Below are 14,534 nucleotides of genomic sequence, written 5' to 3' on the forward strand. Positions count from 1 at the left end.
TGCTTTACATAGAGAGCATATTTATTTAAACTTACCTCCTGTAACAAACCTATGCCACCTGCATTTATACAGGCATGTTTTGTAACTATGTACAATATAAAAGGCTTCCAAACCAAAACATTCCTTGAAACATGCTTGAGACCAAATATGTGACTGATGTTTGTCACAACTCATACCAAACCACTGTCAATTATCCACCTGTCAAGCAAGGCTCACGCACTCACAGGCTCCCCAGCATGAGCCTGTACAGAGTAATACGCTACTACCATCCTCTGCTGCATCTGTAGCCATCAGTCTCGAGTAGGAGAATTTTAACACAGAACTTGAATTTTGACAACCGGGAAGCCAGAGTTGAACTACAAAACATACACCAGTGGCACCGACAACAAGAAAACATGAACTGCAGAGAAACAGCAACAGAAGATCCCATTACCACTGCATTTCTTCTTGCTCCTCCCGATGATATTCACAGCTTCTTCCCCACCTCACAGAGCTCTTTCTTAAATTATTTCTTCCCACTGTGTCTCATTATTCCTCTAGTGCAAGACTGCTTACAACTCTTACTACAATCACGGTTCTTAGATGGCTGATGGTTATGTTATCCCTTTTTTAGGGGTAAAGTATGCACAGATCTATCTCCTTAAGAACAAACAGCAATCTCTGGATTCCCACACATAAATACTCAACTGGATAAAATGAGATTCACTAAAAACCACAGCTGTTCCAGGCATTTGAAATACAGGACTCACTAGCTGAACACTTAATTCAAGAACTGTTCCCAAACCTACATTTTGGTAGTGACTCCTGTGTTGAGTAAATGCTCTCATTTCACAGGAGTGACCAGTCTTAGCAAGCTGCAATAAAAAAAGAAAAACTAGAATGAATTAAGAAGCACTATGAAACAAAGTATTACCAGGAACCGTTCCTCTTTTTCAAGCCAACGCTGGTCTTCTTCCATCTCTTGTTGTTGTCGTATCAATCTCTCCTCCATGAGATGTGTGGGTAGAACCTGGCTCATTCCTCTTATGTCCAAAGTGCCTGAATCCTACAAAACAGAATAAGTTTATTCAGTCTCACAACAACTTAAAATTTTTATAAACAGCTGCAAGAATAGATTTTTTAAAAGCCCAAATGCATAACAGCAGTCAAGCAGAGTTCCTTCAACTCCTTATAAACTGAAGCAGACCATCAGAAGAAACTCTTTCCAACTACAAACATTTTATCTGCCTTGCTCCTAATCACTGGAACCAAAAAGATTTGAAAAATTCTGTTTTGTTTTTCAGCAACATTGTAACTTCATATATTGCACTTCATTTAAGTTGGACAACAAAAACAGATTTATCAATTTCATTTTCTAGGTCTTGAGCAATAATGTAACTAGCCAGTTGTTAAAAGCTGCAAGATACATTTTTACCCGAAATAAGTACGCTTTTCAGTTTTAGCTGACACTTGCAAAGCATATCACAAAAACATTTTTAATGGAGTTTTTAACAAGTTTTTACGCATGTCTTAAGCTTACAATACTCCATATACCATATCCCAACGCTGTCTGGAAATCATTAGCAAGTAGTGTATAAATTAGTATTTTTAAAAAAGCTGAGGGGAGTTTGGTAACAACCTTCACTGACATTGGTTTTAGGCAACCAACTTCCCAAGTTTTTGTGAAAACTTTGGCTGTGACTTATTATTACAAACACGTGCAAAGCATTCCTGTGCTTCCACCAATACTTTATTCAAGCATGACATAGTTAGACTAAGTTGTTTCTAGAGTCTATAATCTACAGGGATGTTGAACTACCTGGGGCTACAACCCTCAACTATATATGGCCAAATCAACCAAGAGTAAGCAGAGGCAAATTGAAGACTTGGACACCTATCTGCTCGTCTGTATTTAAGGGGCAAGCCTCAGTTATCACTTAAATGTTTGTGAGAGGCATAGAGAATAGAGCATTGATTAGAGAGGGAATGCATTTAAGACAGAAGCTGCACAAAGTGAATCTTTGTGGGAGGATAAAATGGAATGAAAAAAGTATAAAATACTGGAGGAGAACTGAAAAAAAATGATGGAAGGTTAAAGGGAGAATTAACTTGATGTTCCTTGCAGCAGCTCTGTGCAATCACAACAGGCTGAAAAGCACCTAACAGGAATACAACTCAAGAACAGTTTTGCAGACCATTTTATTTTCTGTTCCAGCTAAGTTACAGAGAAGCTTCAGATACTTTAGCTATGCTGGATATCTCCCACAAGAGGTATTTTTAAACTGTAATGATATTAAATATTTTTACATGAATGTTCCCATCTCTATTAACAGCAATAAGTTTCAGTAAAGCCTTCTTTTAACAAACGCAAAATATTTGCTATCACTCACTTAGTTAAGATACGAAGTAGTAATAACTTCATCAAGAATTTGTGTAAGAGTACACTGTATGCCCAACCTCACATAGGACAATTTGTTTCAAAAAGAATTCAGTCATGACTCCTATCCCACTGCAGTAAGGCAATTAAAAAAATACCAAAGAAACAATTTTCCTACAATAATCTCCAAATGTACCTAAATAATAAAAAAATCTATTTCCTGTACAGAGCTCAACAACAGATGTGTCAGTTCACGATACCTCCATGTTTGGTTGCCACACTGATATTTCCTGAGGCCGATGGTTCCAGGAATCTGCTTGATCCAAGAGAGAAGCTTGCCCAGGATAAATGCTGCCTGCCATGGCTGGTATCCCATGAGAACCAGGGTAGCCAGACACCTTGGGGGTGGGGTGGGGGGTGGTGGTGGAGAAAAAAGAAAAAAAAGTTATATTAGTAAGACCTATGCTGCCACATAATTAATAGCTTCCCCTACACACACCAAGGGAGTAAATATGAGAGCGCAGAAATGACTCAATTCAAGCAGTCACTGAGAGGTAGGAGGGGAAGCAACATCAGAAGAAAGAAGCCAAGCCAAAATATGACACAAACCCTCTTTTTTAAGTCTTTGAGGATGCCTATCAGAACAATAACTATTTGAGAATATCTATATATAAATATATAGAAATATTACTGTAACTTTTGACAATAACTATTTGAGGATACCTATCAAACCAGCAGCATTAGAAAGTGTTTTAACCTCTGCAGTCAAGAAGATCAAAGTCCTCTCACAAACAAAAATAAATCCATTGATACATTTGTAAGAGTTACACATGCAGAGCTCATATTCAAGTTACTAGGAGCCTGCAAACATCACCCTACAGAGCCATATAAAAATGTACCCCCCAGTGTATGTTACAAACTTAAGTCTTGAGTGACAGCATGGAATTAGTGTGCTTAGCTGCATGGCCTGAGAACTTCTACATAGGAAAATCAAAAGCAGTTTTAATGAGCCTGAAGCACTCATTAGAATAATGAAAACCTCCCCCTCTCCATGGAGAAAAAAAAGTCTTGACCAAGACTGCTGTGTATGGCTGTAGCTTTGAACAAGCCCAAGAATGCTTAAGCACTTTCATGACAAACTTTTGTTTTACATTTCTTCAGCAGTGTTAGGAAGAAAAGCAAAACCTGTGAGTATATGATGTGGTAGATCTAAAGGCAGCTATCAGCCAATAGAAAATATAAATGTTTCAGAGAAACATCAGGGAACAGAGTATCAATAAGCCTAAGGAAAGTCCACCAGCTAATGCCATTTTATAAGGCAAGTAATTTCGTGGCTTAGGACACACGTTCACGTGAACACCACATTCTTTCAATAAATATGAAAATGTCTGATGTGTTTCACTGCAGTTTTAGGAATTTGAGCACCATATCAGATATGAAAATATTTGTCATCCGGAGTAAACCTACCAGGCTAGTTTGGAGTTTGTTCTGATGTAGTAAAACAAAAAACATTTAACAGAACTGAATGAAAATAAACCATGTGACATGAATCAATCCCACTAGCTGCGACTGAGTTATAAACCCCACATTTGAAAAAATACATGCACAGTGTTAAATGTAATACCTGGTAATGATTTGGCTGTACCATATGCTGTGGACTTGGATAAAACCCTTCACTGGATCTCGGACTGGGGTAACCAGGCCTACTGGGCTGTAAATGTAAAGGAATTTTTAGAGTCTTTAGAAACAGAAAACTAAAACGAGAAAATTACTTCTTGGCGAGACAAACATTTACAGGTAGTGTATCACAAAAGCAAGCTCAAAAAACCCCCTGAAATAAATATTCTAAACTGATTAACATTTTTTTAAACAACTAAAATTAAGTTTTCCTCCATTTTTGCTTGGAAGTGGATGCAGCTGAATTGTTTGCTAGGTATGTCAAGAAATAATGCTTGCTCTGTGAATTCTTTGTGTATATTTAATTGCTTGCACTAAATGACCTGCTCTGTGCTGTTTAACTCCAGAGAGGACATCACCTAGGAACATAATTCTTAAATCAAGTTTCCAGGTGCAAATATAGCATTGTTCCTAAGTTCACGATCTGCAGTACATAAAGTTTTGCTATTAATTTGTTGTTTCTGTGACTGTTCCCAAAAGTAAATTCCTTCGCCTCAGTCAGAACACAAATCAAACTGGTTTGTTTAGCGTAAGTATTTCCATGTGTCATTCTGAGGACTAAAGTTAGTTCTGATAATTAACTTCTGTGTAACTAATTGCCTCAACATGGAAGGTGCTTTTGATCTTATTCTGAATTCCATGGTCGCTTCATTATCCATGCTTTGTTTTGCAACCCATTCCCAGCCAAGGAAAAACAAGACACAACTAGCTCTGATTAGAAAGGACAGCTAAAGACCAGCTATCAAGAGTCTTTATTTGATTGCCTGTCTTTACCCCTTCAGGAAAAGGGCAATACTTTACACATAAACAAACAAGATGTATAATCACAGGAATACATGAGAAAAGTCACCAGAAATTTGGACAGCACTATTAAAAAAACTGCACAAAAAGGAGCCTGGTTTTCTGCACACATTGAACAGATCATCCTTTTGCCAGGATAGGTATAGAAATTTCACACTACTGAGAGAAGTAATGTTGGAAAATGTTGCTCAGAACAATACACTTTTATCTTCCAAGCAGAAGTGTTCTGTTGTTTTGTTTGGTATTAACCTCCAAAGGTATATTTGGGGTTTTTTTGTTGTTTTTGGTTTTTTGGTTTTTTTTTGATGAGGAACAGTGCTGCTGGGTGTTTCAGCAGGAGAAAAATCAACGAAAGAGGGGAAAAAAAGCCCCCAGACCTCATCATTCTGCAATGGGCTCCTTCAGTCCTTCTCGCAGTTAAAGGCGACCATCACATTACTTTGAGATTGCAGAATTTTATCACCACTTTATGAAAAATGTCATTATCATTCTGTACTAGGGTATCTTCTGTCTTAGGTTTCTAATGGAAACCACGGTAAGATACAAGTAATTTCATAGTACAAATTGTGATATCCGTGAATTATTTGAGAATGTGTAGGAGTTTAAGGTTATAAATAAAATGGAAGTTAAGACCTATAAAGACCTGAAATTTTTATAATGAATTAATTATTGGAAGAAAAAAAAAAATCAGTTGACACCATTAGAAAATGAGATAATAACTTAAGAGATAGTTAAAATCTCCTATCTATGAAATTCAACTTGTTCAAATGTCATTAGTATGCACACCCATATTTTACTCAAAAATACTGTACAAAAAAACCTAACCAACACCTGTATTGCATATACAGTGAGGACGTATTGACTTCCTCAAAAAAGATATGCAGTGGTAGAATTAATTTCAATCTTAACACATCTTTTGTCAAGTGTTTCAGTTTATACATCAGACCCAAAGCTCTAATGATGATCATTTCTAATGCAGTGTAGCTCATATATTACATTAGTAAAAGGTACTTATTCTATTTGGATTAGCCCCAAAGCTTCAAGACTAAACAAATTCTTCAAACAAAGTTGTAATAATTAAGTAGCACATTGTTCCAATTTATGCAGTTTATCTGCTTCCGTAACGCAGAACATCGTCTGTTTATATACACACCAAATCCTGCTAGTTAATCTCAGATGACTAAACAGGTTGATGGATAGTTTGCTGTTTTTAACTCTGAAATGAAAGCAACAATTCCACTGCCCGTATTTCTTGGTTGCCATAAAACTATCAAAACGCAGAACCAAGCTTGGAAATCTATCAGGCAACAACCTGGGAATGGGGAAACAAAACAAAATAAAAATAAGTTGCCTTCCTATGACTGTTGGGGGACATGTGCAGCAGAAAGGTGCCACACAAGTACTACTGAAATCATTATCTGTACCAGGGTTTGCGTATACAGATACAAGAGTTCATCACAAACTGATCAGGACATGGGTAATATTCTGCATTACAGTGGTGCCTGCACAAAATTAAATTCTTCAAAATACAGGCTCAGTCCTTCAAAGTACAAAATAACTCCGATGAGAAGCAGCCAAGTTACTGAGAGAAGAGTGCTCAGCAACTGGTGAGGTTAGACTACCACAGCTGCAGAACACATCAGTGACATCCAAACAGGACAGACATGTAATAAAACAAAATTAAGTGTAAGCTAAAACAAATAAGGTTCTTGAAAGCAAACCCCTAATTTTCTGTCCAGAATAAGGAAAATGCAGTTAGTTGATTTCTATCCTCTCACTGATCTGTTATAAATAAACTTCACAGTGGTCTGAGAATTCACTAGCTAACATTTCGTAGGACTGCTACAAGAAAGAAGAAAAAAAGAAACAGCCGGGAAACAATTTTGTGGCAACTACAGTAGTCTTTTACAAGTTAAACAATAAGAAACAGAAAATCGTTAGTGTGCTATTATAGCATGGATCGGTTCTAGTAATAGGTCAAGTAGAGTCAGGTCATTTCAGGCAAGTATTAGCAGATGATGACAAAATTGGCCAGAATGGCATTGTTTGAACAAACCCGTCAAAGGAGGCTTTTAGGAAATAAATGGAATAAAAAGGGTTTTTTCTGTTTGTTTTTTAAACACACATAATTTGCAGTCTTAGCTACCTTGGGAGGAGCTTCATCTGATCCTCCTGAGTCCCAGGACACTGTGACTTGTCGCCTAGATTCCATTCTCATTCGTTCTTCTTGCTGCAGCTTCTCTTCCTCCAGTATCGTACTAAGAAAAAAGTATTATATTTAAGTAAAACTCCAGTTCAGTGTCTAACAAACCTCTCCCCAGAGCTCTCACATTTTTCAGACTTATGAACACTATTCGACAAAGCGATTGAGCACAGAACCACAAACTTCTTTTACTTATATTGGTTAGATTTCTGAAAACCAGTATCAGGAAGAAATACTTCTGTAGGATTATCAGCATGCTTTTAACAACAGAAGAAGCACTGTGATTTTAGAAAGCTGTGGTTGATCTTGCACAAATTTTTTTTGCTTGTTAACAGTTCTTTTGATGTGTAATTACACAGAGAAATCCTCAGACTCAAGCACTTACTTGCATGAAAATTTCTTTTTCCAAAGAAAATATTCTACTGAACTGCTGCAAAGGTTCAAAACAAACTGAAAATGTTCTTTACTGAAACTCAACAGAGCTTCAGATCACTGGGATTTTTTTTTTTTAACAAAGCAGTCAAAAAACATTTTACTATGTCTTCAGCTCTGACATTTTAGCCTAACCAGGAACACATTCAGCAAACTAATTTAGCACAACAGAAATATCTGACAGTATTCACTCAGCTTCTAAACATTCAGGTCAAAAGGCTACATTTTCAACAAAGTACAAGACAGTAGTAAAACTAGTTCGATACTTACCACTGTTCTGACTATTAAAAAGACCGTTTGAAGTTCAACGTAATACTGCTGCCCCCACAGCAGCCTCCTCCCAGTTCTGCTATGTGGATTATTAATGTTGGATATTTGCCATTTGAAAAATACTCAGAATGAAGCTTTGAAATAGGGAGCTGCAAAATCGCTGGAGCTGTACGCTACATGGATAGTCTGGAGATGTGAGTAGGGCAGATTATTTACATATTGCTATCCCCAGTGTAAAGATAATCCTGCAAAGGAGCTGTTCCAGCTTCTTTATCACTCAAGAGATTCCAGAAACAAAGCTAGGTTCTGAGTTTATAATCTCCTGCTCAGTCTGCTAAATAACCACCCCGAATTACTCATGCAGGGGGATGAGGTCAACTACAGCAATCTATTCTAATCTTGGAACTTTACTGCTTATTTCAAGAATAAATTCCTGCTTGGTTGGAGACAAGAACTTTGCTTTTCCTTACTCAGCCAAAAAAAAAAATCTATGCCACTTTTAAAAAGCAGAGAAGTCATCTCATCTCACTGCAGCTAAACCAAGTTTGTAAGTATTGCTGCAATTTCAATCCATCACTGCTGAAGTAGCACAAGAATGTGGAACAAAACCAAAATCAGACACGTTATTTGCAAAAGCCATCCTGATATAACTACCACGGAAACATAGCTAGAGTGCAACAGAGGGAACTAAAAAGAGAAAATCTTTCTCTTTTACCTTTCTCTTCCTTCAGAATAAGGAAAACGCAGTATTTCCTACCTGAACCCATGAAGAACTAGCCAAAAAACACTGCTTTAAAGCTAGGTCACACTTCAGATATTCAGCATGCATTTTTATGTAGCTCAAGTAATCAGCCAACATGCATCCATAGCCATGAACCACAAGTATGATCTTTCAAGAAATACCTCAAGATTTAAAAAACCTGCAACAAAACACTACAAAAAAATCCACCCAGATATTGCATGAATAGAATATAGATTTTTAACAAAGTTGTTGATACAGTAGTTGCTCTAATCTGAGCTAAAGAATGGAACAGAAGTCGGCTAAAAGCAGCTAACTAAATTTAGAGATGGCTTATTGACAATTTGGGGCCATGAGTGTAATTTGTCACAGCACAGTCCTGTTTTTCCATAAAAAGGAATGAAACACCAATACCTATCTGCCTTGCTATCAAAGCCATCTCTGTGGTGTCACGGTATTCAATACAATACCATTAACTTCAATCATATCACTGGAAATGACAAATTTCTACTGAACTTACTTGTTTTCCATAACATAGGCTCAGCTTTTTGCCTTACAACTCTAATTCATCCCACCCTGCTCTCTTTGCCTGTGTCATCAGGAGGTCCTTTCCCCAGCAACCCAGTAAGTAGCCTGGTCAAAGGCTGATCGGCCGCAGAATTTGTACTGGGATGCCCTTGAGTACTGCTGACAAGAATATAAAATAGAAATGCCTCAGAAAAGCATTACTTGAAAGAACACAAAGAATATAAATGACTCACAGAAACGTCTTTGTTTTTACAAAGGGAAGACCAATCCATAGACAGAGTAAAAGCATGCCAAGAGATATTTTTGACCTTTTCTCAGCGCAGCTGCTCAAGTACTCTGAACAGTTTATTAGAATTTACAGAAGGTCAGGAAAGTCAGATCTAGGCATATTTTCCCAAACTGCACATATTTTTAGCAGCAAAGAGGAGGAAGCAGAGAAGTACTTCTATTCATATGATTTCCCTAGCAAATCTTGAGGTAGTACAGACAAACTTAACTCGTCTTCTTGGCTAGGTTTAGTCTGATGAAAAATCTCAACTATTAGAAGTTTGCATAATTGATAAACTTACTTAATTTACAAATAATCTTTTTACTGAAATTGGCCTGTGACATTGAAAAGGAAACATTTACTGGGAGCTTCAGTGTAGGAATATCTGAAATACTAAAATGTATCCTTATGTTTCAAAAGGCACAGCAATACCAGTGTTTGCTGCTAAGGTGATGCGGGAACCTACAGTAAGTGCTGACCCTGAACAAGCAGCAGCTTTTTTTTCTCTCTGTGGTCTCCGGCCACCAGAAATGCAAATGAACATATTTTTGCATACTGCCCTAATTTAAAATCACTTTCATATGGATTATATATTATTCTTAATGGTCACTGTCAAAGAGCAAAAGGCTAATGAAGCATTTTGCAGCCTCCATCATGTATTTCAAGTATGTCTTAAAATATTTTTTTTGCAAGATGCTACAAAAGGAGAGGACTCAAACTGCCCTCACTCTTACCAGTTTTGTTTCTTTTATTTATAAGCAACATTTCAGGACCTACATCAAATGCAGTCACAAGAAAGCTCAAGTCCAGTTCTCATCAGTTAATTATCTCACTGTTTTCATAAAAAACAGACTTTAAAAGCATGAATCAAAAAATTAGTTTTTTCTTCATTCTTTTTAGAGCTGTATTTAATGTGACCCGCAGCGCTAGGATGCTAGTGGGGTCATCCACTCTGTTAAAACCTGTGCATCTTCACCAGTGACCAACAGAGGGCCAGACTGACACTCTTACACAGCAACGATATTACTGCTGCTTATTTTGCTCTTTTTAGGAGAAAGGTACTTTAAACAAAATTCATTCAACGATGCAGTAAAAATGTCATGCAATTACATTAATTTGAAAGCTCAAAATTAAAATCCAACTTAATCTCCAATGCAAAAACCCCCAAGTTTTAACAGAATTACCAACCAAAGGGAACAACTTGCAAGCACAAGCCTGGGAGCTGACTTATAAGAAAGCCTTTGAGTATACTGGTGATACCTTAGCAATACACACCTGCAGCATATTAAACATAGCAAAGAATAAATTAAATTTAATAATACACGTATGTATGAGATAGTCTATGGTTATAGTGAGTGTACAAAGAGTCATTCTGAGGAGAAATGCTGTAAAAGTGATATTGCGTGATTTGGGTACATTAAACTCTTTGCGAAGGGCCTCATACTATTTACCACATAGTGCAAGACTAAAAATCTCTTCTACACAAAATCATCAAGGCAACACACGCTTCCCGATCCACAGAATCTAATTCTGGCCCAATCTGTGACAGAATTGCAGGAGTAGCAGGGTAGCACCTCACTTTCCTGACTTATTCTCACTTTTACCACCCCCCAAAATTGAAAAAGGGACCTAGGATGCGAGGAGGAATTAAATTTGGAAAGGCACAATCCACCCATTTGTTTTTGCGTTTGCTGAGAAGACTAATGCATCCCTATCCACTCTGGACACATCAAATGCTATAAAATATCAAGCCTTATTACTACCCTAATAACGCTACATAAATTCTACAGTAATCAGCATCTTTGCATTGCACAAGCAGCTGCAAATAAAGTTTGTGCAAAGCAGATTTTACTAGGAAATGGGAAACGCATCAAATAAACAGAGAACACATGAAATGCTTATGCTCCCATCAGTGCTATTTCAGATGCAGAAAAGAAGTTTTTTCCCAAAGCCACTTTTTCTCATCAAAACAGAGAGGAACGTTGCGGTGCTGTATCATTGGCTTCAAGCAAACAACTAGTCTGCTCTCAGCTTGAAAAGACTACCCTGGATAGGATCCAGAACGAGCAGCAGCAACACCACACAGAAAAGGCCACCAGGGAAATGGCTTGTTTTCACAAGTTCATGGGAATTTGAGTTTTGAAACACAATCTTTCCTAGCTGCCTGAGATTGCCTCATCATAAGGGAATTGGCAACCTTTCCAACAAGAGGCTGACTCTGTGAGCAGCGCAAAGAAGCCCTAAGGACAACCGTGCTGCCTAACTTCCAGGAGATAAAGGTCACCTGTTTGGAGTGGCAGAAAACTCTTTGCTTTAGTGAGAGTAAAAACTGGGGTTTAGGGTTGCTGTGGCCCCAGGAGACAGCTTGTCCTCTAAACAATGCTTCGAATCTCTTAGCATGACTAGAGGAGCAAAAAACCACCCCCCTCAGTGCATTTTTCATCTGGAACCAGAGAATCGTTTAGGTTGGAAGGGATTCCTGGAGGTCTTGAGTCCAATCTCCTGTAAAGCTGGGGTCATGCATGGCGAGGTCAGGTTGCTCAGAGCCTTTTCAAGGCAAGGTTTGAAAGTCTCCCAGCACTGAAATTCCAGAGTCTTTCTGGGTGACCTATTTCAGAGCTTACCCATGCACACTGGGAAATGTTTTGATTCTTAACTAATGAGAATTTGCCTTCCTGCATGTTGTGAGTGTTGGTTCTCGCCCTTTGGCTGTGCATTTCTGAGGACAGCCAGGCTCTTGGACACTGGTCTATCCTGTTTATCTGGCGATACCGTTCCAACGTCTTTCACTTTCTTCCCCCTTCCCCCTCCAGACTCATCCTGTTTTAAATGCTGCTGCCGTCACTCTCTGAGTACAGCCTACATTTACGTCAACCCTCAACACAATTACTTTTACTCTGGATTTACTCATCCTCTACCCTTGCTGGTGAGATCGCTCTCTGCCTGGGTTTACACACCATAGCCATCTACCTAGCCACATTTTTTTAGGGCTTCATTCTCCTCCGTGCTGGTCAGCTGTAAGTTATCAGTACAATCTTACTGTAAATGAGAAAGAACCCTATTCTTCCAGAGCCAAAAAAAAAAGAAAAAGTTAATTGCCAATTTCCACCTATTACCCAAATCAGACAACTGTGTTGCATCTTTTCCTTACCCAGCCCTACCATTCCTTCCTTTGTGGTTAACCCCACACAGTCAATAGGATGTTAGTTTATTTGTGAGAAGGGCTACATCTTCATCTAGCTATGTACATTATTAGTCTACACAGGAGCTCCCAAAGTAACAGATGGTGGAAACGTATGAAATTTTAAGAAATAGGAAAAACTTAAAGGTAGCTAAGTTATCCATATAGCAACTCTGAAACAGCATCATAATTATATTAAAATTGTCCCTTATTTTAACCACCTATGAATTACCTTGTACCATGAACATCCAGCGACAGCACAAAATGGTATTACGAAAATAAAACAGGCCACAAAGCACAACTTTGAAAGATGTAAGATAAAACTGAAGAATTTGGCAATGAATTACAGCAAATCCAAGAGTGGATTACAATACCTACGTATACTTTGAAGCTTATATTGACTTAGGCAAAATAGATACTGAGCACTCATAAAATGCCAAAGGTGGTCACAAATATCAAATGTGCCTGCACAGTACCTCAGTGATGTTTCAAAGTTTAAATATCACTCCCATTTTGTGGCTGGTGATATGGGAGATATGGACACTGGAATAAATTATTGCAGAATAAACTAGGGTGTGAATTTAGACCGGTCTCAAAAGTGTGTGCTCACATTTATTCCAAGAAAAACATAAGGTAGTCTATATTCTGGTTTACAAAGGACAAAAGAATTTCTAGTTAATGATGTTGCATTTATTGCAGGCTCCGCAATTGTGCAGACACATCTGTCACAGCACAACTAGTGTGCTACGTATGTTATGAAAATAACTTTCAACAGCACTCACCTGACGGTTCATTTATTTAAGAAAGGATACATTTCTGCCCCAGAACTATCCACTGCATGTTTGACTAGGTAATCACTACAAATTCTTTCCACCCCTCTCCCCAAGGGCTGCAGCATACATAGCTAAAATTATAAACAAATTGCTAGTAAAATCTGGAGTTTTTCTTGGGAGAGAAAGAAGGTGATTCATACTTCCAGTTATTTGAATTTATTGCCTAGTCTAATTTTCGCCAACAGATAAGGTCCAGATTTCCAAAAGGGTAGCAACAACCTGGCCTTCTGAAGATAAACTTAATATACTATGTCTTGCATTTTCCACAGAAAGAAAATACTGTAACAGAAGATACAGCAAAAATAAATATTTCTGAACAAGGAAATGACCTTTCAAAAGTATAACCCTACCTGAGTTGTGCTTTAAGTTCAGTAAACCTGGGTCGTCTACTAGGGTCGTATGCCCAGCACTTGGTCATAAGGCTGTAGAGGGTAGGAGGGCAGTTTGGAGGCATTGGGAGCCGCTCACCGTTCTCAATTCGCCCAATCACATCATTGTTCTTCACTCCCTGGAAGGGCTTTACCCCATGCATTAGGATCTCCCACATACACACACCTGAGAAACACACACAAAAAAATTTTCCCCAGTGTGAGCAAATGACAAAACTTCTTAAAAAAGAAACAAACCCCAATTTTGTAGAGCCAAACAATGCAGTTTCTTCTGAAACCTATAGCTAGGGAATCAGTTTTGACTTACCGGCTGGCAGCAGAGAGGAGTGATGTGCAGTAGGGTTACACACGCAGTATCAACCTTAACTATTTATGAGGAAGCATGACCCACAGCTGGCTCACAGCAGCCTGGCTTCACATTTAACTACCTTTTGCCTATTATAAATCAGAATGGTTGCTCATATTCAAATCTACTTTTTTCATGATGTAGAATGAGCTGGGTTTGCTTTTCCCTTTGACTAGTTTCAACTGGCTTGTTTCAACATGTAGAGTGTATTTTCACTTTGACGGTGTTTTAACACTGGCATTGATCCAAATTTTTTGTGCTGAAGCTATGTAATAAAACAGTTTCTGTTGAAACTATGTTAAAAGCACAAAGGGAAAAATGGTCTGTCAGTTTAGGATTGGCCAGAATGTTCTACAGACTTCATTTTTCTAACTCTGACTGTACTAGAGTTTTCTTCAAACCATTATAAACCTGCTAAAATTCACATATCCTTCACTTGAAAACATTCAAATATTATTTTGTAAAGAGGGTGAACTCTTAGTTGACTGTCCTGCTCTTATTTCAAGTCTCA

At 38.0% G+C, this 14,534-nt stretch overlaps 1 protein-coding gene across 10 annotated transcripts in view; it reads right to left on the reverse strand.

The window, feature by feature from the left end:
• PTK2 (protein tyrosine kinase 2) overlaps window positions 1–14,534 on the reverse strand; it is a 227,748-nt gene that overhangs the window by 24,285 nt on the left and 188,929 nt on the right. For 8 of the 10 annotated variants that reach the window (XM_052787688.1, XM_052787689.1, XM_052787685.1 and 5 more), the window contains 5 exons: window positions 13,639–13,843; window positions 6,981–7,092; window positions 3,981–4,067; window positions 2,617–2,754; window positions 914–1,045 (listed from right to left, as the gene is read on the reverse strand). In XM_052787688.1, coding sequence (XP_052643648.1) covers window positions 914–1,045; window positions 2,617–2,754; window positions 3,981–4,067; window positions 6,981–7,092; window positions 13,639–13,843 — 674 coding nt within the window. Of the gene's footprint in view, window positions 1–788; window positions 1,046–2,616; window positions 2,755–3,980; window positions 4,068–6,980; window positions 7,093–7,739; window positions 8,028–13,638; window positions 13,844–14,534 lie in introns of those variants that run through there. The other 2 variants (XR_008235252.1, XM_052787690.1) reach the window with 2 other exon arrangements.

The sequence above is a fragment of the Harpia harpyja genome, chromosome 5 (assembly GCF_026419915.1).
Source record: "Harpia harpyja isolate bHarHar1 chromosome 5, bHarHar1 primary haplotype, whole genome shotgun sequence".
Taxonomy (NCBI): domain Eukaryota; kingdom Metazoa; phylum Chordata; class Aves; order Accipitriformes; family Accipitridae; genus Harpia; species Harpia harpyja.